General features: G+C 36.3%; 1 protein-coding gene across 1 annotated transcript in view; it reads left to right on the top strand.

Annotated features, from left to right (window-relative positions):
* Positions 1-26342, top strand: part of LOC149785296 (uncharacterized) — a 51462-nt gene that overhangs the window by 11616 nt on the left and 13504 nt on the right. The window contains exons 2-5 of the mRNA XM_089979170.1: positions 7340-7678; positions 10747-10836; positions 18065-18109; positions 22929-23168. Coding sequence (XP_089835296.1) covers positions 7340-7678; positions 10747-10836; positions 18065-18109; positions 22929-23168 — 714 coding nt within the window. The remainder of the gene's footprint in view (positions 1-7339; positions 7679-10746; positions 10837-18064; positions 18110-22928; positions 23169-26342) is intronic.

The raw sequence follows: 26342 nt of genomic DNA, 5'->3' as shown, positions 1-26342 counted from the left end.
TACTATGTTACTTTCATGTACTGTGGCTGAAATTTCTCTGGATATTGTACTCATGGAAATTGTACATGATCTAAGCACACAGATAAAAATGGCTGTCTCTTGTGCTCGAAAAATCAGCCTGAATTAGACTAGAGTACACAATCCTTAGCAGTAATTAAAACAGGGAAAACGAATTTTGCCAAACTAGAAAGAAAAAAATTAAAAAAATACCAGCTTCTGAAATTGCAATGAATCAGTTACAAGTTATTAAAAAATTTAATAAATCATAGTCTCTTTTTACCATCGACCTTTGAAGTCCAGGAAGTGAAAATGACCAAAATGATCTGCCAATTTTTTTTATTATTGGTACACAGCTTAAGTTAAGCCAAGCTGCAGGCCCTAGACTCTATAACTCAAAGTACACCTATCATTCATACATCAAAATAAATGGAGTTAAAAGTTCATTTTAACAATACATAAGAAATACAATTTAAAAAAATAGCCATGATAACCTGTGAGGAAAACCAATGAAATATTCCTTTTCTTTAAAAATCTAACTTTATGCAAACACCAAAACATACAGCGCCACCATAAAGCACGACATCTCAGCCATCATGTCAACCCCACTCCAGGGGCCCCGAGTGGCCGTGTGGTCTAAAGCGCTCTCCGTTACGGATCACTGCCATCTCACCTCTGTCTGCGTGGGTTCGAGTCTCGGATTCGGCTAATGTGGGTATGTGAGAAAGCTTGCCAGTAGCTTCTCGTGGGTCGGTGGTTCTTTCCGGGGTTTTCCCGGGTTCTTCCTCCACCATTAATACTGGCCGCCATGTATAGCCTATCGTGTGCTGAAAAATGGCGTTAAACCCTACAACAACAACAACAACAACCCCACTCCCAGTTGTTATTTGTCATGTTTACCCCGACCCAGAGTAGCCCAGTTTGAAACATGTATAATCAAGGTAATTCTGACGGGTCATTGTTTGATGTCGAACATTGCCGAAGGCTAGCACTAATCAGTTACGTAAGATTGTTGTGGCCAGAATCGAAAAACCGGACATCGGAGTTGCGAGGCGCCCGATAGCCAGTTATCACCTAGGTGTCGAAATGTTCCCAGATCAAAAGAAATTGCATGAAGAAGTGGGAGTGTTCTAACTTCTTTCCCCTGCAAACAGACAGACAGGTTGAACTGGCCGCTAAGACGATTGGACAGGGGCACAGCGCCACCCAATCAGAATCGAGATGGGGGGAGACCTTGATTTGGGTAGAATGATATCCCTGCGTTTTCCGGCAAAAGTTAGTTCGCTGAGAGAAATTACCCAGAGAAGAGGTTAGCGTAACTCCGAATAGCCATTCGTTATTGGCGGGAAAATCTTAGAGCGGGAAATTCTAAGTACAGAAAGCTTCAAAAGGTCAGTAGATATTTGTTCGGTCTTTGTGGAATGCGACTGCATTTTAATTGTAGGTCGTATGTATACTTTATTAGTACTAGAATCGTAGTACGAAGAATTACTTTGTTTTGTTAATATGTTTGCATATTTTGAAGAAATGAGTTGATATTTGTAAAGAATTATATAACTTGCTAGCCGTCGTAAGAGTTAATATTGTAATTTACTATGTGGGTATTTTATAGTAGACTAACACATATGTTCATATGATTATAGATTTTGCCATTGTTGAATATTTGTAATGTACAGACATGCGTCTGATTTTGTCAGATTGTAGTACGGTGAGATTAAATATATATGTGTATATACTGACGTGACGCAATGTATTGATGTCTGTATAACAATTCGCTGATACTGTGTTATTACGCCATTGTTTACCCTGCAAGAAGTGTGTGGGAATTTCGATGTGTATGCATGCGTGGCCGAAACAGTGACAGCTATCTGACGGTTAATTGTCGTTATAGTGTGAGGTGAGGTTCGATAAAACATTTGTTAACGCCTTGTGGTTTTTCACAGGAAGCTTTGAGGGACAGATCAGTTAAAGTTTGGTCCCGTAGTCTCGGATAGAGAGACGGAGGAAAGGAGAAGAAAGGTGAAGTGAAGTCTGGAGCGAAGTTGGAGGAGGAGATAGTAGAGAGGGAAACAGACAAAGGAGGAGTTAGAGGAACGGGAAGAAGGAAGAATCAGCGGGAAGAAATAGATGAGTAGATGCAAGGACAAGGGGAAAATCGAACTCACACTGTAAATCACGGGATGAATTAGGCTGTCACTTGGTCGAGGGAAAGACGAATGATTGGAAGTTATCGTTTTAAATTATCACATTTATTAAATTGTTATTGATTGAATTTCATCTTCGTGTTCTCTATAATTTAACCGTCGGCATTGCTGACTGGGGGCTCAGAGCTGTAAATCTACATCATCACTAATTTAACTTTCTAACCTAACGAGCCAGGGTGGAACTTTCAATTTAATTTAATTAAATTATATTGGGAGAACCCCACCCCAATACGACAGAACGTCACATTATTGTTATGAATTTAACGGCATTTTCAGCACATAATACATGGAGGCCAGAATATTTGGTGGAGGATAAGACCGACCCATAAAAGCTATTGGCAAGCTTTCTCACGTACCCACGCTGGCCGAGCCCGAGACTCGATCCCACGTGGACAGAGGCGAGATGTCAGTAAAGGGGAGCGCCTTAGACCACTCGGCCACCCGTGTTCCGTATGTATGTATGTATGTATGTATGTATGTATGTATGTATGCATGCATGCATGCATGCATGGAGTTAACGATTAAAAGTAAATTGTAAAAATAAAAACATGAATAATTGCAACCCTCCCTCTAACTTTTGAGAAGATAAATTCGTATGAATAAACATAAACATATAATGCAACAAGATAACATGTAAAGAACCATTGAACGATTAATTGGATTTCTGTGACCCTGTCTTAATATACTCGTATAATTTTTCTAAAAAAATTATTAAAATGCTTAAGATCTCTGACCCAAAAGATGATGGACCCCTGTGAGTAGAACAGGAGATCCTGGCAGGACGTTAAACATTGGCTTTACTTTCTGTCGTTGTTTTGCCATGCTCAAATCGGTTCTGAGGACAGAATTTTGATTATATGTTCACTGTCGTTGTCACCTTTAGTGCCGTAAACATACCTATCTTCCTTTTTTCTTCCACACTTTCTCCTTTTCTTTATGAAGCTCCCAATTATTTTTCTCTCACTTTTGGAATTTGGAATATTTCAACACCAGGCGATCGGTAATTCGTAGCAAAACAAATATTTACAACTTTTCCCTGTTGCTTTAAACGCCTTTTCAGCAATTTTTTTCTCTCACTCGGTTTATGATTTTCAATTCGATGTCACTTATGGCGCTTGAAATAAGGTCGGTTATTGCTACTTCTATATATAGAACAAGCACTATGTAATTTCAAACAAAAACATGATGAAAATAATGGTAAGGAAACATTTTAAGTCTATGTTCTATTCTTTTAGTTGAAGTAGGTACATTTTATAGTACTCGGGAATGAGATCATGCCATTGTGTCTAAGTTCAAGAGGCGATTCGTTCCAAGTAGATGGGTCCTCATAACAAAAGAACGTCTGTATGTCTTTATTTTGATAGTGGGAATAGAGAATATTAGTGTCTGAAAAAGAGTGTAAGTTTCTAGAAGTGGTATGCAGGGCCGGCGCCAGACCCGGCCAGACTATCTGGCGCCCTAGGCAAGGTTAGATTCTGGCGCCCCCCCCCCCCCCGGAAAATATCAATTTCAAAATTATAAATAATAATTTTGTTTTTAAAAATGCGCTCCCTGAAATCAGCGCCCTTGGCGGCTGCCTAGTTTGCCTATATGGTAGCGCCGGCCCTGGTGGTATACACATGGGTGTGGTCAGATAGGTATTTTGGACTGGGAGCAGCCAACGAAATACAGCACTCAAAGTCAAACAGAATTATATGCGATCAAGTCGATGTACTCAAAATCAGATAATCCTATCCAATCAAGTAGGTATACTCAAAGTCAAATATAATCCTATCCAAACAAGCCGGTATACTCAAAGTCAATTAGAATTATACCCAGTTAAGTCGGTGTACTCAAAGTCAAATAGAATCCTATCCAATCAAAGTAGGTGTACTATTTGTTAAAACAGTATTCAAAATGGATATTAATTTCCTAACGATCGAATAGCCTAATTTCTTCTATTGTTTGGCATTACACTTTCTTTTAGTCGGTGGCAGTAATGTTTTTCATATCAGACATTTAAGAAATGTATTCACATTCATGTAATCGTCAATTATTTCATGTTTTGCTTAGTATATTTCAGGAATATTAATATGTCAAGACAATATACATATGATCATTGATCTTTGAGAACATATCGTCAATAATATCCCAAACTTGCATTGCTGTTTGTGTCGGCAGTGCATTTTAACTGACGCCTGAAACAAACAAAAAAAAAAAAAAAAAAAATAAAGACCTACATATTGAAGTCTATGCTGGAAACGGTAATTACTAATTGAATGTTTTAAAAAATTTGCAAGCAACATTTCTACTTCCGGTATTGTGCATTTGGGAATCTACATGGACCAAATTTGTGCACATTCGTCAAGAAACAGTGGATCTAGCTTATATTGGGAATGTGTACATGTTTCGACAGGTGCATATTTCATTCCACATACTTCAACATTTTAAACTCAGCATGAAAGGAATATTTTAACTTTGTGATCATTTTTTGATTTTCCCATAAAGTATGCATTCGTGATCTCCGCTGAATCTCTGGTACATGTTGCCTAATCAAAATAAGACACTTATCCGCCTTTCAAGTTTACTTAAGTACCGAAAGCCCAAATTAATATCCGTGTCTTGTCGTGACCATGGTTATGAAATTTCTGTCATTACTTAAAAACAAAAACTTATTAAGTTCAGTGTTCATTGTGTCTTTATATCCAAGGCAGTCATACACATTCGCCGCATAAACAAACATTGCCACTTTAAGGCCGAGATTGCACAATACAAAGGAAAGAAATTTAAGTACGGTCAATCTAAAGTTAACTGCAATCGAGAATTTTTTTTTTCTTTTTTTTTTTTTTGTCATCTTGGATAATGATTGGCTGTTCGATCTCGGTAAATATCTGACACGGTGATTAACAGGTGAAGCACTATTGATCACCAAAATTGGTCACATGTAATGTCAATCGGCTGTATGGGGAAGTTAATTATTACCTTACCACTGCTTACACAGCAAGATGAACAAATAGATGGAGACATTAAGTTACTGCACCGAACAGAACGCATGTGTAACATACCATACCTAACCTGTGTAGCCCAACCGGTCGGTTTACAAATTCATCCTTTCGTGATAAAATTCAAGGCGAATAAATCTGCAGTAACAGAAACAACAGGATCGAGTGGGCCTTACACATAAACAGGGAGGATTTTGATTATCGACAAAAGCCAACAATATGAACTTCAGACAGTTACTCAGACCTTTGACCCTTGTCCTGGCTGTGGAGCAGGGACCAAAACGGATGTGGAGGTGTAGAGATAGAAAGGGATAGGAAGATGCATGGATACATCTGCGATTAATCATAGTTTCTGACTTGCTTGTGAATTAAAATAAAACTAAACATTCCTTCCAAAAATGGGATTATATTATTTTGTGTTTTCAATAATATATACAAATTGCAGAGTGATCTCAACCTATGTGTTGTGACACAATTTGGCAGGCATTGGAATTGCATGTATAATGTAGGACACGAATATTATATAAAACAATGCGCAGATTGCAGTAATAGATTGTATGTGATACAGCAGATTTTCTACATGTGAGTTTGTTTAAAGATGTACTGGCAGATATTTGTTTTACAATTTAACTATTTTGGACGACAACAACGGACTTGATTTTCTAGCACAAGAACGCTGATTACAAAAGGAAGACACTATTGTCATCTTGCAGTTTTTCATACACAGTGTAGTCTTAAATTGGATAAAACAGAACATAATTAATCAGAAAATGTACATAATACATACAGGAGTGACAAAAGAAATTGTACAGATAGGTCTTTGTCAATGAAATAAATTAAATATGAAAGATTACTTTTCTCAACTTCCAAACCTATAAGTACAATCTGTTTAAATCTTGTACAAAAATGGGTGATACACTTCAAACGTGTATACATCTTCGCTTGCCAAGGTTCCGATAACCCTATCTACACCTTGGCGGATCTAATAGCTATATTGGTGCTTTATCCTAGCGACATCTGTTGGATTTCATGTGTTACCTCCCTTAGTATGTAGTGACAACTAACTAATAGCGTGGCGCATTCTACATCGGCTGAAAACGGTGGTGGCAATTGACCTAAACAAGATACTTTGTAAGTTTATCTTCAAAAGTATGACCCTGTACCAGACGGAAAACATTACAGGTCTATTTGAGTGACAGGTATTTGCGCAAACATGGACCAGTACTGGAAAGTACTTATTTATCGGTCCATTCAAATTGTGTACTCCCCTTGAACAATGTTCAAATTTGAACAACTTAATTTTGATTATATTCGGTGGCTTGCCGCCGCATCCAATACAATTCACAGACACGAAGCACAGAAATATCTGCTCGATATGCCAAGGTGTAGATAGGGTTATCGGAAGCTTGGCTAGAGAAGAGGACGTGTATATACTATTTTCTGATCCGGACCGATGCACCACATAAGTTATAGAATATTTTTGAAATTGGAACCGAAGCACTACATAAGTATATGTAACCTTTTGTGATTTAGGCCTAAGTGTATGCATATTTTGTAACTTTGGACCGATGCACTACATAAACGTATACATATAATATGATTTGGGCCACATCACTCAATAAGCGGATACATATCTTGTGATTTGGACCCATGCACTACACAGGTGCGTACTAATAGATCTCTTTTAAATATAAACTGAATACTATTCTATGCTTTATACCATAACTATATGCATAGTTTTATCGATAATCCTTGTAAACATCAGATCCTTAATAGGCTAAAACTGACGACATATCACAACATTACTATTAAATGCTTGTACCAAATTTCAAGACTCATCACATAGTTACAAATTGGTGATGAGCATCCATGTCGGCCTTTATAATAAAAAAGTTTTGATGGCTAGGCAAAGCCACAAAATGGATTGCGGTGGTGGTGGTGGTGGTGACAGACTAAACTAGAAACTAATCAGCTCCAATTCAACCGTTCAACTTTGTAATGCTAGTTACTAAGATTCTACATCGCATAGTCTGGAAGAAATCTCAGTGATAAAATTTCACTTGTGTTGAGTTGCTATGGAAATATGGATGCTCACCACCACCAATCTGACCGTAAACAGTATTAATCACACAACACATGTTTGAATGTATATTGCAGATATACATCTCGACAAAAGGGGGCAGGAGACAGGGGATATCATAGATTTGGATGCCTTGGGACAACATCCTTCAAATGACTCACTCATAATTGATGAAGGGGACTCAGATGTAATAGAAAACGATGATGACTACGTCAAGGTAACACTGGATGCCAAGGATGCCATTTTTCCACTGTACGCAAAATTAAAAGAAAACGCTGCGGGTAGGGAAGATAATGTTTCCACAGTGTCAGAAGATGAAGATGATGTGGATTTCTTCTCTGGTTCCGGTTCAGGTGACAGCGAAATCGAGGCTGAAGAGATTACCTCCAAGATGACTATGACCATTAATAATACAGGTAATACCAAAGAAACGCTTTATTAAAAAATTATGATTATTTATCAGAGATTTATAAGATCAAACATTAGAAAACCCATAAAATACTACACGTTTCCCTCGTAATAATATCGTTTATCATTGATTGTTGCATCATTCATCCATACCGTTTATTTCAGAAAAAATTATATTGTTCTGATATTCAATGTGGCTAATATCTGTATTTTATCAGAGTGGTAAATAGTTTAATCGGCAGAAGAACAGTATACAATCCACGCGAATTCGTGAAATTTGTATCCAAAAGAATGCACTAGAAGGAAAAAAAAGTAGCAAAGAGAGGAAATTAATAATTTGATAGTTTTGTTTATTTCACCAAATTATAAAACGTAGTGTTTAAGCACAAAAGACATTTAATATGGGCATGGCTTTCATGCTTTTTCCCACTGTGCCAGGCAATTTTGTTAGGCATTTTTATTATAGAACCAGATCATAATATCACGCTTTCAGAAAATATAAAGCGATCAGTAACTTTCCAGCAGTCATATGTTACACACGTCCGTTTGTAGACAATCGTTATGAAGAGCAGACAAGCATTTGAGTATCGACTTTGTCGACGTGATCTCTCCGTGTAATTGTGTAAATTAATCCGTCTCCATCACAAACATGTTGTGCCATCAGGGGGATATTTTTCCGTTATCATCATCAGGCTGCTTCAGAGGACAAATAAGTCTGATTTGGTTTTGTGAGCGAACAGTTGCATCTCAGTACAGTTATTGATCATAATCTCTGTAATAAAACAATTTTCTTTCACGCCATCTTTGTTGTATATGAGGTACAGAAAGAGAAAAGGACAAAAAGATATGACAACAGACCGGAAATGAGTGTTTGTTTATAAGAATTTCAAATTGGCCACATCAATCGCCGTTGCTTATCAGCATCAAACATATTTCATAGTTACAAACTGAGCCCAATCCAAATCGCTGTTGTTCCTTATTTTTTTCTCCGGATCAGCACTTTTTTCTACCCATGGTATCCAGTCCAAGAACGATGGTTTCATCCGGGTTCTCCATTTCTCCACATCCAACATTACAACATGCCAACTTCTGGCTATTGAGAATGCGTCGTGTGGACATAACGTGTTGTGCAATAGACGTTAAATAAATAAAATATAAAAACTAAATTTATCGCAGTGATTTCATATCTCATGTATACTTTTCCACTGAAAAATGTCAGCCCTTCACCTTTAATCTTTGAGACAAAATATGTACATGATAATCGAATATGTTGAGAACAGGCGATATCATAGGCAGGCATGTATAATAAACCAGTAGGACCTTAAAGGTTATTCGAAGTCTTTATTTTCTGAGATCACTTCAGGATCAGCAGACGTCGTATTAAATAAAATATATTCATCCTTGGCAGAATAACCCTGCTTTTTCGATCAACAGATTGACAACTACGTCCAATCCTATGTTTTTCATTTTTAGTATTGTTATTAAATTGAAAATGTCACCTGCTAATCAAAGGGACATCTAGCAAAAATGTGTGAAATATACCTATACAGTTTGGATTATCATGTGACGGTGACAACAGCCCTAGCCCAATACTGCGTCTTTTGTCGTGATTTTAGGACACACGGTACTAATTATATGGAAAAATAGGAACCAGCCTGGAAATGGGGATAAAATAGAGCATATATGGGTTTGGCTGGCCAGGATTGGTTAATAATGTAAGTTATTTCTTAGGAAAAAGAATCTTTTGAGAGCCTATCCTATCTGTAACTGAAAAAATAGAGACATTGTTTTATTGATGGAATTTCAGTCCTTAACAGTCTTGAGCTTGGAACACTCATTACTAAAATTAGCACTGGACTCTCTGCTGCAGAATTGAAAGCACATATTTCAAACACATATAGGTCCAGAAAATGCTACGGCTCATATAGTTTTCTCTACACAGAAGCTGACATTCAGATTTCATCTATACTAATAAACAGACGTTTGATCATGAGCATTCAAGAAACTGAAAGTTATTGAATTTTTAATATCATGGTGTTTGCATAGGTTACTATGGGAACTGAATTAGTACCGCGAGTCCTTCAGACGTCAAATTCCGCTTTTTCTGCATTTGTTTAGCCTTTTGAGAAATGAACAAAATCGAACCTGTCAGGCTTAAAAAGAGGTAAAATAATGTAGGCACTAACATTGTACTAAATTTGTCCCGCTCATAATTATATAACTGTCAAATCGAGGAACGAGTGGTGCATACTTAAATACAGTGTTACAAAATATGGGAGTACCTTCTTTAAAGATTCTGTCTCTTTCTTAGATTATAACTTTATAACTAAATATTGGATTGTATCAGGATAGAAATTACAAAATCGATATGCTTCCTAAATGCTACGTTTACCCTTACGTGACGTACATGTGATACATCCATGTCGTATTCCTCGAACATAGTAATTTTCCCTAATAACTGTTCCCCCATGCAGTCGATGTGATTAAAATGATGTCTCCACTGTCCTGCTTGGAGATCTGACAGATAGGAACGAAAGTTAATGTTTTGGTGACTTTTGGAATTCCCAGCCCGCTTATGTTTAGTAGTGTATCAGATAATGCGTTGCATTTCGTGTCAGGCAGAGTTATCGTTAATAACTATATTAAAAATAACGCCTTTCACTTTCAGATATTTGAAAGCTGCGATTTGATTGGTGAACCACAAGGTCAATAGAACAGGGCCTTTTATGGTATCCATTAGCAGTGTTGAGATCTGATTTTAAATATGTTGTCTCTACAACTGTTCTTCCACTTTTCCATTAGGATGTCCAGTGATTATTGATTAATGGTTAGTTTTCAAGATAACTGATAAAGAACTGGTCATAAATAAAAACAGGAAGTTATAATCAGGCCATTATTCAAAGTCACTCCTAATCTTTACTAGGGACAGGCTGATGACCTTTTGTCAGATTTGAGATGTAGCACTTGGCATTTTGAAAAACCCATTTTTCTGTGATATCGATTCTTACCGAGCGACCAAGGGAAACAGAAACATACAATCCCACAAATATTCTAAAATTTGTTTTCATATTTCCAGAGTCAGATGACATCCAGAGAGATGATGATGTTTTCAGTGATCTGCTAACAGAAGATACGAATTCCAACCAGTCCTCTGACCCGAACTCTGGTATATATAAATTTCAGTGTCGTGACAAACATCACGTGTTAGGTCGATAACGTTACTCATACCCCGCTCGATAAACACTGGCAACTTAAGGTTCATACTGTTAAAAAATACAGCTTCTCAGCACACTAAATTCAATTGATTTTTTAAAATGTATTTTATTCTAAATATTTCATGGCTGTATGGGGAAGAAAAAAAGATAGTACAATAAATATGTTTCATGTCAATTTAAAACCATAATTACAAACGGACTTCTTCAATTTTTGGAAGACAAATGGCCTTGCATGTTCAAGTATAGTTGTAGTTTTGTAACATCATTTGTAGCATCATTTTGCTCGTTGGGTACGTGCCTTGTTTTCCATGACACCCGATTTCTCAGACTTGTAAGGGACTGGAAATGGATCTTTCAAATTTGAGAGATATTATCGTGCTATGAGTCAGAGTATTCTATATTGTTTCTGTCTATAAAATATTGCTCGGAGTTATCTTTCCCTTGATTATTTAAGAAGGAAAAATCCTGGATACCCTCATATTAAGACCAAAATCATAACAATAATCAAAGAAAGGATTGTTAAACTTAAATACTTTGTTTTTAGATGTAATTCTTTTCGTAAGCAGTTTAGTAGTTGAGGTGAGTAATGAATTTTGACTCCCAATGAATGTTTGGACTTGTCTCTCGGTTTAACCAATACGTCAATAACAAATACAAAGAGGTCAGAAATCCTATTACCCGTCTTGGCACGACGGACAATGGCGCCTACGACTATCAAACAGTCTTTTTTGACATGGCATTTAATTTTAATTTGAAAGTGTAATTATGTTACCATTTCATTGAGAGTTAAACATTTATGCATATCATTAGTACATTTTATTAAGTATGCAAAACAAATTTCTTTGAAACATTACCAAAAGAAAAGGCAATTTTTTATCATCAGTTTTACTTTATGACAATTATTGCAACAACCGCTAGACTTAACTAGTCATCTGCCCAAATACCGACCTTGATGTGCATTTTCCTTATAACAAATAATGGGGTGGGGAGCAGGCACATGTCAGTTGTTTATATCAAATGAAAATATTCAATAATACAACATAAACAGCATCTTCATCCTGACATTCTTATTATTATACTTGTTCCGACTGTCCAAACTTGTGGTTTTATATTGCACACTTCGGTCAGTTTTTGAGAAATGCTCCAACATTACTTTCGGGCGGAACTTCAGATATTTCGAAAGTATGAAAAAAAAGTAACTAAATCATGTTCGCCAAGCCAAAGCCAAGCGGTGATGGTGTGACATTTTTTAAACAAATAAAATAGCTTTCATTCTCTTAAATCCCTCAGCTCATCTCTGAGATATAATTTAATGTTTTGATTTCCCAGGTTACGTAATTTGTAATTCAGATAGATGTATGTATTCCTCCCAGTCTACACCATTACATGTGCCCTCCTTAGTAAACTGCCTTATATAACTAAACAGGTTCCAGCTGGTTTGGTCCGTTTCACCTTTTCCGTAATCTGTGTCAGATACCAGAATGGCGATTCTATGTGACTCTGAAAGAACCCAGATATCTAGATCTTAAATCCACCTTCCTTTAGTTAAAATAAATCAGTTCGTCATCTTAACAGTATACCATCTAATGTAGTCATCTTGACTGCTTCCAACACAGTAATATGGACTCAGGAATTGAAGGGGGTTACTGAAGTTCCTACTGCACTCAGGTCGACCCGGGCTTTGTCTGAGAACTCTCTCTCAAATCGTGAAACGATAATTGTAGTCGCAAACCAATCAATATCACTTTTCTTTGGAATAATATACGTTAATGTCAGGAGCTGCCTTTAAGCGGACCTATTTCAGAGATCAAGAAGGCATTTATGCATTATACGAGCTATAGCATCAGCCGCAGCTGATTCACGTAACAACTTGATCCATAAACGCTGTGTGTTTATGTTGGACCAAATTCTGCAGTCTGAGTTTATCGATTTACTCATTACGTTCCCTCCACATTCAGATGAATTTGTTAGTGCAGTTAAATCGGTAAACTTGTCCGCCTGTCAGAATTGCAATTAATTTGGTAATAAAGAAAATTCCCTAATATAGATCATGGAACGATTCATCTTCCGTGCGCTAAAGGAAACCTCTCAAAAGAAAAAAGGGAAAAGAAAACAAAACAAAATCGCGTGCGGACACGTTACATAGAAAAAGACAGACGTACACGCATTTTGAATAATTTGAACATCGACGCATTACTTGGCAAGCTAAAAAGACACGCCTTATTAATTCACTGACATAAATATTTTCATATAGGTCTTCAGACGCTATTGTTATGTATATTTAATCTATATTATTTTTGGGTTTTCCTAATAATTGTATGCTATGTATATCTGCATTTTGTACTTGACCTTGTCCCAAATCAAGTTCATGGTGCTCCGGACCAGTGACATTTATTCTGTAAAGAACAGAATACACAGCTAGATATTTCTCTACTAACTATTCAGATCATTATTAATGGTAAACATGTCCATAGTCTTGATTCTGAACCAAACCTTTTAGAACGGAAGTTTCTATTAAGAGACGGAGTATTTTCAGAAAATGGTAAATGGGACCTAGGTCAAGTAGAGGGATATATAATCTTGTTTACTTGAAAAATTACTCATTCTTGCCTTAACATCTGAAGCATAATCATTCTTGCTGCTGAGTTCAGATTTTGATTTGTCTGAATTTATTTATTCAAATTATTATTTATTAGAATTAAAAAGTGCACAATAATATTCTTCTCATAGAAACATTAATTTGGAGTTATAGTGAATTCAGACAAGGACAGTTTCGGATTATTTTTTGTGATAAATCAAAAATCGACTATTGGCAGATCATTACAATCCAGGACACTGGCACATTCACACAATCGAGACTACGAGCACATCACACATTCAGTATCGGAATTTATTTTGAATACCGCTAGAATTCAATTGGAACTTCTTACATTTGGACCTGTGATAGAACTTTTAGGACTATCTGGGATTTAATTCACAATACTGTAAGTTCTTTTTAAATTTTCACTTGGTATTCTAAGGAAATAAATTATTTGTTGAATTTTACAAAACTTTGTTTTTCACTTTTTTCTGTTACTTAGTTTAAGACCATAGAGTCGTAACACTATAGCATGGTTATTCGAGGAGCCAAGGTGGCTTGGTGACTAACGTGCCAGACTAACGAATAGGCGAAATGTGGTTTGGATTTGGTCCAAATCGAGCCGAGTCAGACTCTGGTGTGTGTATGGTGTGGGGAAGTTTACTCAGATTGTCTCGGTATGATATAACCGTTCGTGCGTCGAACTGCATATACAAAATAATTGCAACTAAACATATAACTCTTCTCTTTGATTGGGGGTATAAGTTTTTAGGAGTGTTATAGTTTTTGTGGTTTTATCAAATCTTTGCATCTATACAGAATGTACACCATCCATTGGTATCACTGTTTAATGAAGAGAGAATTTTAAAAATGAAAGCAGAAACCTTTGTGTTCGAGTTACGGTCACTACGTGCCCAGAATATTCTTAATATCTGGATTTTGGGGATATTTTCACCTATGAGAATATAGTGATTAGAAACTGGAATATGTATATGCGTTAGGTGTTTTGATCCGGTTTTGTGGTACGTGGCATGAAATACTGACATACGGCTTTGAATGACGTACTGTTGAAGTAAGAACAACTTTACAATTATAAACTTAAATTCACGTGATATGTGGTCCTCAGATTTTTTAAAGCAGAATCGATCTGTGACATTAGCAGCTTTTATAGAGCATTCATCTGTTGACAACAAATGTTGTTATGATGTCTTTGGTCATGTTGGGGAGACAACGACCTCAATCCAAAGTCACGCAGTTTATTCGACATTTTTCTGCTCGGTCTTGATACAAACTTACGAACTTGCTGATTTTGCACCACTGACTTGCTACAATATTAACTTATGCCAATGTATGGAATTTGTACTGGTATGTCATACCTGATTTTTCAATAAAAACCAATGCTTCAATTCAGATTTCAAAAACGCATTAAGAACTATGTGGTAAAGTCTTAATTTCGAAGTCATCTTAATTATGTGATCCTGGAGATAGGACTTTGGCTGAACTGTCTAATTTCACCATCTCTCCCATTTTACGCTGCTCTTATTTAAAAAAGAAAAATATACTTGAACCACCAAAGTATATATATATATATATATATATATATACACACACAGTTGCATTTCATAATGGGTATATCTATCGGCGTTAGGTTATTCATGTGGGAGTAAGTTATTCAATAATTAATGACATAAATTCTAGCAGATCAAAAAAATTGACATTTTGGAGATAATAGTTTCCGAAGAGGGAGCTTGGGATTATTTATATGGAAATAGAGGCAACAATCTATTCCAGAAGAATTCATCCACTAAGCCATGATGTTTTCTCAGTTGCTTTTATTTAGCCAAATATTTTTGCAGCTTTGGTTTACTTCACAGTTGACTTTGCCTTTTTAAAAAGATTTTGCTATTTCAGCGTGTGTCAAACTAGTCTTTTAAAGGTAACAGTATCATCTAAAACAGAAAAGTTTCGTGTACTTCATCGCATGAAGAGTTTGGGTAGAGGTTGTTCTTTCTTATATCACCAAGGATCTCAAGACAACTGTTGAATGAGTTAATACTACAAGATTGTTTTCAATGAACTATCGACATCAAATTCATGAGACAGTATTTTAACAATGATATATTGTTGGGTGGGGATGTATTTTAAAAAGTGTACACTTGTATGATTTATAATGACGCAAGTCTAAGCTGTAAATAGGTATTTTAAGCAACGTACCACTAAACAGGGCACAAACACCTAATACTTACAAATAACCCTATCTCCTGTATATCCTATTAGCAATTTCGAATAGGTGAAACTTTCATAGTAAATCATGATATTAAAAAAGTTTGAGCTACTAAGCTACGAAGCTAATTCCTGGTACCATAAAGTCCAATAAATACGATTAGGTATCACGCCAGTATGTAATGCAATGCTAATTACTCGGTTTGAAAAACATCTTCCCATCACCGATTTCCCATAATCAAACAAATGCTTACAGAAATATAACAAAGCTATAAACGGAGACGTAAATGCAATTAAAAGTGTATCTCAGCGTGGTCATATTCGTTCATTTACTCAAATTAAATTAAATATTCATTTTTGTTCTAAACATTAATATTAGTATAATTTAACCAAAGTCTTTTCGACCCTTATTGGTGAATATTCCGCACCGTCGAGTCCATCATGACAAAAAAAACCCCACAAAACCCCAGGGCAGTACTAATGTTTTTCAACACCCGAAACATTAATTGTGACATCACAGCGTGTGATATTGCAACCGATTTGTTCTAGATCGTTGATTAAATCTGTTATTTACTGTATGTATTTCTCAACGTGGATGTATGAGGATTCAAATAAAGCAAATAATAGCCATTTAGAGGTATGAGTATTCAAATTATAAAAAATTAAATCCATGTCCGATATAGTCGGTACTGAACGCCAACAAGGCCTGTATACTTTGTACAAGTGCGTATCCCATTTTTATTAAAATGTCGGTGTTAGATAAAATCAGATCATAAAGTTTATTTACAAGATTTCGAGAAAGCATCTGTTTGAACTTTGAAACATTTCTGTCCAACAATCGAATGTGTATAAGTAAATAAAGAACAAATATGGAAAAATATTAATATTCCGATAAAATATGGTTGACTGGACAAGACCTTGATTATCGGTTCCACAGAACAGAACTGTGTATAGGATAAGGCATACATTTCATATATAAACTATTTTTGCATCGAGTTGTAATTGTGGTATTTTTGGGGCGGACGAAAGAAGTCGCCAAAATTGGAATGTCCAAAAATATCCCAAACAATTTTAGACCCTGTTCATCCCATGAGTTTAAACGAAATAATAATAGTATTCATATTTTTACATTAATATAAACTTAAACATGTATACAGTTTATATATTTATTTTTTCGAACATATTTTACCCCTTTGCATTAATCATATTAACAATATAACCCTACAACACATAAGACGTATCATATGTTTTTGTTTTGGTGCTACGTCTTACTGCTTATATTCTGTTTTATATATCTGCTCTGTTATTCCATCCATTAATTTCGTATTTTATTTTATTCTTTACTCGATCCGGGCAATAACACCGTGGTCAACCATCTCTTAGATAATGATAGCCGAATACCGTAGGGAGTGCGGGAGATCACACATCACCACCACCTCCTCACAATAAGAAAAGGCGTCCAAGTAAAGCCATACCACTAAGGATTAAAATGACAACATTTTTCAAAGCTAAAATAACAAGACATACAAAGCAGACTGACAAGTACGAAACTGATGCACGGTAGGTTCAGCCGAGCACTTTTGGACAAGAACTTTTCGTTTAAGCACAATTCATTGTATGTTCGCATCTGCAGTATCCAATATTTCATTTTATAGCCACGCTAATGTGAGAGTCCGTCAGTGATTTGATGCTACGGGCAGTATCTCGGAGAAAACAGTACCAAGCATTCGGCTGAACCGAAATGGTTGGCGAGTTCCGAGTTGACCTTGCTTGAGATATGGCCATTGAGATTATTAAAATTCTTTTCAAACAGTTAACTGTTTCGCCAACATATTCGATGGCACAAACATTTGACAACACACACACACACACACACACACACACACACACTGTGCATACATACATACATACATACATACATACATACATACGTACGTACGTACGGACGCACGCACGCACGCACATACACACATACATACATACATACATACATACAGCTGTTTTATTCTCATTGGTATTGAACACATAAGGGGTGGATCTGCCCCCCCCCCCCCCCCCCCCCGCCAAATGAGCGCAAAACAAGCGCAACGTTTCCTAGAGTTAGTTTCCTTACAGTTAAATGGTTAAAATTATGCTATGGAAACGCTTAAGATGCAGGAGCATCCTGTGGCGTCGGCCCCTGGGGTTATGTCCTGCAGGCTGATTGCCTACTTGTTTAGTCACCCTTCCCTAGAAAGAAAAATAGAAAAAGAAACACGATACTGCACTGAGCATATGATACAGTAAGTAACTCTATATGAAGAACTTAATTTTTCGAATGTTAAGATTACTTATCTCCTATATTAAACCAGTAACTTTCCCATATATATATTTTTCAGTGAAAGACAAGTCCAAGCCGTTACCTATTTGTGAAGAACTTCATCGTATGTATAATTTCTATTGATAACTTCTGTACTTAAATCAATCAACATTTTTGCTGTTGACCCTGTGATCCTAAATGGGTTTACAATTACCATGCATGTTGCCAACATCCTCCTCCTGTCTTTGCCAAGTCCTCTTCTTTCTCCATTTCCACAAGATCTATTTCCTGCCCTTCTTCTCCACAAGTGTAGCCATCAATAATTTTTCAGTATCTGATCACAGGTGGCTGACGTGAGCTTAATGTTGAAAGAATATTAACCTGAAGGCAACAAATCGCACCGAGTGAAAAAAATACCTCAAATTACCTCCATGACCAGTCCTGACGTAGGACCCTATCTATCATACTGTAAAAGAGAAAGTAAATCCTTTCCAAACACTTTCTTCCACACAGGGGAGCTGCAGACTTCTTCTGGTGTGAGGTGGGGAGCAAACATGTAGTGGTCAGCTATTAAATTTTTACTCCTGAGATATTTTTCTATTCATCAAGCCATCATTGACTTTTCTACGTTGCACCAAAGTAAAGTTACCTGCTCCGAAACTTACGAAGTGTGCGGGACAAAGCCACGCACATAACTCAGCAGCAATGTTTCCTGCGGGCACACATGTCGCAAAACTAGCGCACACAAGAAAATAAAGAGCGCACACAAAAAAATTGCTAAAATTTGTTTGTGTGTGCACTGTGCAGCTACTTAGCGTAAATTGGCGTACTAAATCTTACAAATATCAAATGGCGCCAGGCAATGACAATATTATTCTACGTTATTTTGGTCAGGTGACTCGCGTGTGACGTGATTAATCAGCATTCAGCACTGCCCAATTTCCGATATGTTAATTTCTTAACGTCACCACTCACCAGGTTAAGACTTATAATAATAGTAGTAATATTAAATAAGTTCAACAGCAAAAAGTAACCGAGCCGATACGATATGTCGCAGTCTTAAGGTTTGAAACGCAGACGAAACTCAACTTCATTTAAAAGCGAATAGGTGACATCGAAACTGAGTCATCAAAATCTTACAGCACATTGCGTTTATGACTTAGTGAAATATTCCTGTACGACGATGATAATCGAGTTGTTTGTTTGTTTTGCCGAGATACAAAAGTTACAGGAGAATTTGCAGTGGCAGGATGTAAGTCACATTTAACCTACGTTGAAAAACTCCGAAATAAAAATACTAAACAGGGAGGATTACTTGATATGTTGCTTGAAAGTCCATCTGAAAAGGAAAGAAGGCAATGAAATCTTGAACTCAAACAGTCACATCGAGAGTAGATCAAAGTTCTGATTGACAGTGTCATTTTGGCTGTTAAAATGAATTTAATTATGCTTTTGAATTTCTCGAAATTATCAGTAACATTGTTCAACATGATATTGTTACATATACCTGATTTAATTCATATTTATTTTAATTTAATTGTTTGTCAGTTTTAAATTTTGTATTCAATTATATGCTATTATAATGTAAATTTATTCACTGGAGATGATATTTTTCCAGAAAATCGGTTTGACATGAAACATTCTTTTTGTAAACACCAGGTGTTGATCTAAATCCTGACCTTGTTTCAAAATTTGTAGCAACCTTCGTAAACAAGTTCTATTTTATTTTAAAATGATTGGTTTTCATCAGGGTCATTTTTGGTGTACGTGACATAAACACGATAACGTGCCCTCCCCCTTTTCGATTTCACAATTCCGGTTTTTCCCTTACTGCGCATTTGTTAGTTTTAATAGAGATCCGTAGAGAGAGATTTCTCAGTTTTGGGCTTTTTACACTGATGTCAAGTTATTTTGTTGTAGCCAGATTCTGAGTTGTAATTTTCTTCAGATCAGTTGGATTTCAAAAGGAATAATTCTTTTTTCTCTGGAAATATTTTGAGGAGTGCTCACACAGAAATTTTGGAAAGACATTGCTTACAAATTTAATTTGGATTTCCAACAACGGAGTGTCATTATTTGTATTTCTACAAGGAACTGTAAAAGACAACACAGTACAGACCACAGCATACGTCATCGTCATCCGTCATGGATTTTCCATCAGGATTCGAACTTGAAATTATTAGAACATTTATTACATGGACTTTTATAATTTAATTCGTGGATTACTCTTAGATTATTTTTGGATTTGATTCTTGAAACCGTAAGTTGTTCTCCTTTTCTCATTTTTACAGAAGTTTTCCAGGGAAATAAGTTGTTTGTTAAATTTTAAAAAACTTGCTGTTTTCACTCTTTCTGTGTTACTGTTTATTCGAGCCAAAACACGTAAAAATATGATGGAGGAAACATCTTCGGCAATTTTCCATAGTTTAGCTGTCGATGAAAGTACAGACATATCTGTTTACAAACAATAGATATTCAACTTTAAATTTCGACCTGTATATTCATCAGAACATAAAACTCCATTCGGCGGAATAGTACAGTTGCAAACATGCGATGCTGCTGCTTTAGTTTCTGCAATCAAAGAGTTTTATCAAAAACACAATCTTGATCTAATGAAGATGGTTATGTTCACATCTGACGGCGCCACCTTGATGTTGGAGAAATTAAATGGCGTAGCAGCACAACTGGAACGGATTATTCCACACTGGGATGAACAACACTGTGTTGCACATAGCGAAGATTGGGAATTTCTTCTGCATGGAAAGAAATAAAGCTGATAAGAGATGTTGAGACTTTAATGAGAAATGTATACTCAGTATTCTGCCCCTCATCCCCCAAAAAAAAAAATGCAAATGTCAAGAAATAGAAAAATATTTCAGAATGTGAATCAGTGGGTTTCAGTCCTCTTAATGAAGTGCGGTAGTTATCTGGGCATTTTGCTCTTCAAGCAAGTATTCGTAACTATGATCCTCTTGTGGAGTATTCTGAGCAAGACAAAGATCCAATTTGTAAATACTGTCACAAGAAGCTGAAAAGCCTCAATTACCGAATAACCTTACATGTTTTGAACGACATTTTGTCAGAACTGGCTTCGTCATGCATGCTGTTTCAGAAAATTGGCCTTACACCTCTTGGAGCATTTCATTTTGCTCGTGCGAAATTTAACAGAATTAGAGGGTAATATCTTGGTGATGTAGTGTCCTGGAGTGACAAGTGATGGCTCTTTGTGACGCGATACTGAAGTGGACACACATTCCATATTAACCTTCATAAAGATCCTGTGTGATCATTTGGCAGACGAATTTCCAGACAATGAAGTACAAGAGTGGTCAGCTTTTGATTGTAAAGCTCTGTAGGATTTCAAATTTGGTATTGAGCAGTTTAAGAATCTTTGTGCGAAATACAAAGTCATTCTTGGTGAAAATACCAGTATCATTGAGCAATACGATGATTACAAGTTTGTTGTTGGGGAAAAAAATCAAAAGTAAATTGATCTTGAATTTTCAGGATGTGGTCAAATGTACACTTCAGAGTGAAGAGTTTTCAAATCTTGCAAAGTTGATATATATTGGAGGAACTTTCCTGTCATTCAGTGTGGACTGTGAGCGTGGCTATAGTTTTAGTGAATGCTCTAAAGACAAAGTTAAGGAATCGATTAGAAAAATGTCATCTAGACATGCTGATGCGTATTAAGAGTCACCACCTTGCAGGAGGCTTGATAGACAAAGTTTATTCTGAATGGGCAAATGCCAAGGATCGCAGAGAGAAAGTTTAGGCCCAAATTACAATTCTACGTTTATATGTAGACTAATCAAAGAAATGTTTGAAAGATGGACATAAGTCAAACTTTTGAACCAGTTTCTCATGTTTTGGTAATAAAATATATTTTTACATTTATATTTCCGACAAATGCTTTAATTTTAATTAATAATCATAGTGAGTCAAAGACGGTTGACTGCAGAGTGCGCACTTTGCACAATTTTTTTTTTTCTGCTTCTGAAATGTTCCACTTAAGAACTTTTCTGCGCACACGGCTCCCTAAAAATTAGAGGGAACGTTGCTCAACAGCGTAAAATGATTGGTTCAACCGTTGCTGTATAGTATTAAAAAATGATTGTAATACATACTATTTCTTTTTAGAATGAAATAATGTTAATAACGAGTTCCTAATTTAAATTTCTTGGTTATTAAAAGTGTCAATAATAAAGTTTGAGCCAGCCATTTTACGCTCCTGAGTTATGTTGGTCGCAAAAGCGCTCTTCACTCAGGAGTTAGAAAATTTGTACTTTTGGATTCAAATTGAGTGGATGCTTGCAAACGCATTTTTAATTCGTTCTTGGAACAGGATTCCAAGACTTTAATCGAGTGAATGGTAAGCAGAAACTTACTTTTGTATCTATTTCTGTTCTCATATTAATGAAGGAATGTATCGTAGAGTCGCCGACACTGAGCGGTACCCGCAGATTTTTTGGGGGTGGTGGTGGTGGTGGTGGAAAACATGTAGTGACCACCAGCAGTTAAGTTTTACGGATGTAGGCCAAAACATGTTTAGAAGTGAAATGGGGGGGGGGGGAGTGTCCTTTACCCTTATATATGTGTATCTCTCAGTAAGTACCACACGTTCGAGTGGAGCGTAAGTTTGTCCCGGAAGGCAAGATTCGCGCAATTCGTAAGTTTCGTAGGGTCTTATGTCAGAACCGAACATGGAGTAATTTTGTCATTTTTTCAACATTAAGCTCGCATCATCCACCTGTGTAATGATATTTCACACAACGCACTGAGCATAGCTCTTCAGACACATTTAAAATACTCAGCATGCAGTGTGACTTGTTCTGTTAGTCCCTGGCATAACTTGGAAATATCTCCCACATAAAGTATACCACATCTACGAAACCAGGAAAATCAAAGTTTGTCATTTTTTAATCATTTTTATTCCATTGTAGATAGTGAATGGAGTCTCTGGTCGCCATGGATACAAGCTGGTGATGCTGACATCAGATACCGCCAATGTCCTGTACGCCACGCATACAATTCCCACCAACCCATTTGTAATGGCAGTTATTTTGAAATTCGGAAGTGTTCTCCTACTAAAAAGCGTGAATGTCTCGACACAATGATTTTACCCACGGAAGAGTATGACATATCCTGCAAGGGGATAGATATAGATGACCTTGAACATTCGGGTACATGTTCGTTCTATTTAGCTGCATTGCTTGTGATACGTTGTTACGTACAGCTATCACATTTTCATGCTTGAATTTTATGGAAATGTCTTCTATTTTTCTCGTTTTTTAATTATGTTGCAGAATGTATACAAAAATACCCCACCCCCCTTCAAAAAGGCCAATTCTTTTGCTGTTAATTTATTCGGATTTTTATATAAAATAAAAGAAAGAAAATACGCGGAGTACAGCGCACAACGAGCCTAATCCATGTGTTAAACAGTCCATGCAGGAATTGGTATTTCAACTACGTTACATGAAGGGTACTTGGATATTTTGGGTCAAGCCCGGTACCACGCTTCAAATAGATGTAGTTCAGTGTTGTTGGTCGGCATTGCATGGCTGAGTTGGATATGACACAGAGAAGAGTCTCTAAGGGTCTCTCGTGGTAACAAAATAACCCAGAGGGTTAATTCCTTCCTTCACGAGAAGTCGAAATTGAAAGATTATCGATAAACCAAAGGCTCATTGTATTTCTTTTTGTCAATACCAAACTCTTGAATTCTGCCCGGAGATTACTCTAAGAAAAGAAGGACTAATTATAATGCAAACATTGCCTGGACATATAACTTTCGTTTTAAAGAGGAAAATCGGTCTTGAAATTGACACAGAAGTTATTGATCCCTTTGAAATGCAAAAACGGTCATGAATTATTATTATCAGAATAATACAATGATTTGTTTTTTTTTAGAATATAGATTTTGGTCACTTACCTGACGACATTAGATATTTCTATTTTTCACATGAAATGTGTGTAAGATCAAAAAAACGTCGGGACGATGCAGCTCTAATCATACCATCAAAAGTTTCACAGTAAACTGGGGTGGGCGGATAAACAGAGATCGAGATCGAAACCAATTTAATAAAGCGTCGATACGATACCACACTAATCTATATTCTGGCATGATACTGTTTATAAATTCATGATTTGTGCATTCGGGAGGAGTTGCGTTTGCGATATGTTAAAACATTTAGTACACTCAGGTCTTATTGTTGATCATATCTTGAAATTCTCAGATGCTATGAAAGACTGAATTTTGCCAGAGGCATTCTGATTCTCGCACTCAAGGCCAGATTGAGGCATAAGCTACACAAGGTACAGTTTAGGGCCTCAGAGTCTGAAGGGGCCTCTCAAAATGTCAGAATGTTTTTAAAATTTCATTCAGTTTTATTATAATTTATATTTAAGTTATAATTTAAACCGTGATGTTTTGCATAATATATTCAGTATTATTATCTATGCAATATATTTTATGTAAATTACATCATTTACATTGTAATAATTAGCAAATAATTGCCAAGTTCAGTTGTTACACAGCCTTATTCTCTGTTAACATTTTGCCAAATAGGGCCTCTACAGCCTCCCATATCTTAAGGCCTCACCATGTCTAAATCCGGCCCTGCTCTCGCTTAATACGAAAGGTTGCTTACTTCAGATCCCGCTTCACTTTTTATTGCATTCCATATATATATATATATATATATATATATATATATATATATATATATATATATATATATATATATATATATATATATAGATAGATAGATAGATAGATAGATAGCCTAATGTGGAACATCTTTGCTAGCCAAGGGTCGTAGTAAAGTGTGACGTTTGAGAGCCAAACGGAGCACCGTTTTAACAGGGTAAAATATGGACGAGACATGGGGGGCGTTGAAAATTAGTCAGCCATCTTGGTTGATAAGCTTTTTCACAGGATGAGTCTCTCTTTTGTAACAGTGAATTATATTGCATTTATTTGTCGGGAAATGTAATCTATTTATATGCCCACTAATTTAAATAAATATTAGTCCATATGTATCACATGATTTTTCTATCCGTTTTAAAATAGTTTAGCGTGTTAGCTGTGTTTTATCCGGAATGTGACTGTGTCTGCTCTCTAAATAAAATGTCATATTATGGTTTGCTTGATAAATATATTGACATAAAAGTACATCGAAGTGATGGCAGTCTGGGGATTTATTATTCATCACCTTGTCATCTGATATCCAACACTTAGTTATCTACTATACATCATTCCGTCAATCCAACATGCCTTGTGTAGTGGCCAACACGCCTCACATATCAACACTCCATTATCTACTGTCCAACGTGTCATTTTGTAGTGACCAATGCGCCTCATGCACTATCAAACACGCTTTGTGACGTGATTAATACTTATTGATTTACCGACCGCTCCGGTGGCCTAGTGGATAGAGCCTCCGCCTCGGTTGCGGGAAGCCGCGGGTTCGAACTCCGACAGAGTCTTACCTAAGACTTAAAAAAATGGTACTAGCAGGTGCCTCGCTTGGCGCTCTTTCTATAATGCACATACCCTCATAATAAGGTTATTATCTTATCCTAAATTTACAATTCACTTTCCTGTTCTCATGATGCGTATAATTTCACAAGCGGAGTGAATGAAGAAATTAAAGCAGAGCACCGTTTTAAGTGGCGGAAAATCCGAGTTTGTCCGCCCCCTAACGGAGATGCCGTAGTAGGTTTTGCTGGATAAATATATTGACATAAAAATACGTCGCCCCCTCTATAATGTACCCACCCACCACTGGCCTCCATTTTGTAAAACAAAATTTCGGTCTACTTTACTATTCTCATAATCCCTATAACTTTACCAGTAGAGTAAGAAAAGACAGAAAAGTAGGTCGCCATTTTTAATTTTGCGGTATTATATGGTTCTCTCAGATATGACCATCAGATTACCTTTTTATGGTTTTTTGGTGACAAAAGGTAAATTCTGTGATAGAATATATCCGGATTTCCATGTTAAACAGATAAAAAAAAATATGACCGCAAACTAAAATTGAACATGGGACTGACACTCCGGATCCAAGGTGAATTTAACAATAGGATATCAGTCTGAAGACACAAGGAAAATTTAACATGGGAATGTCAGTCTCGACCCAAACGAAAATTTAACATGGGAATGTCAGTCTGGATCCAAACGGAAATTTAACATGGGAATGAATAAAATTTGCAACAAAAATCATTCGCTCTCAATCTGGCAGTTTGAGTAACTTACCAGCTATACTATCAATTCGCTTTACTTGAGTTTGCTTAAGACGTAATTTTTTCATTTATCAGTTTCTGAAAACCAGTGTATTGTCTAATGAACA

This window comes from Sinohyriopsis cumingii, chromosome 13 (genome assembly GCF_028554795.1).
Source record: "Sinohyriopsis cumingii isolate HCF-2022 chromosome 13, ASM2855479v2, whole genome shotgun sequence".
Lineage (NCBI taxonomy): Eukaryota > Metazoa > Mollusca > Bivalvia > Unionida > Unionidae > Sinohyriopsis > Sinohyriopsis cumingii.
The sequence above is the reverse complement of the archived record's forward strand: the minus strand, read 5'-3'. Positions and strand labels throughout refer to the sequence as shown.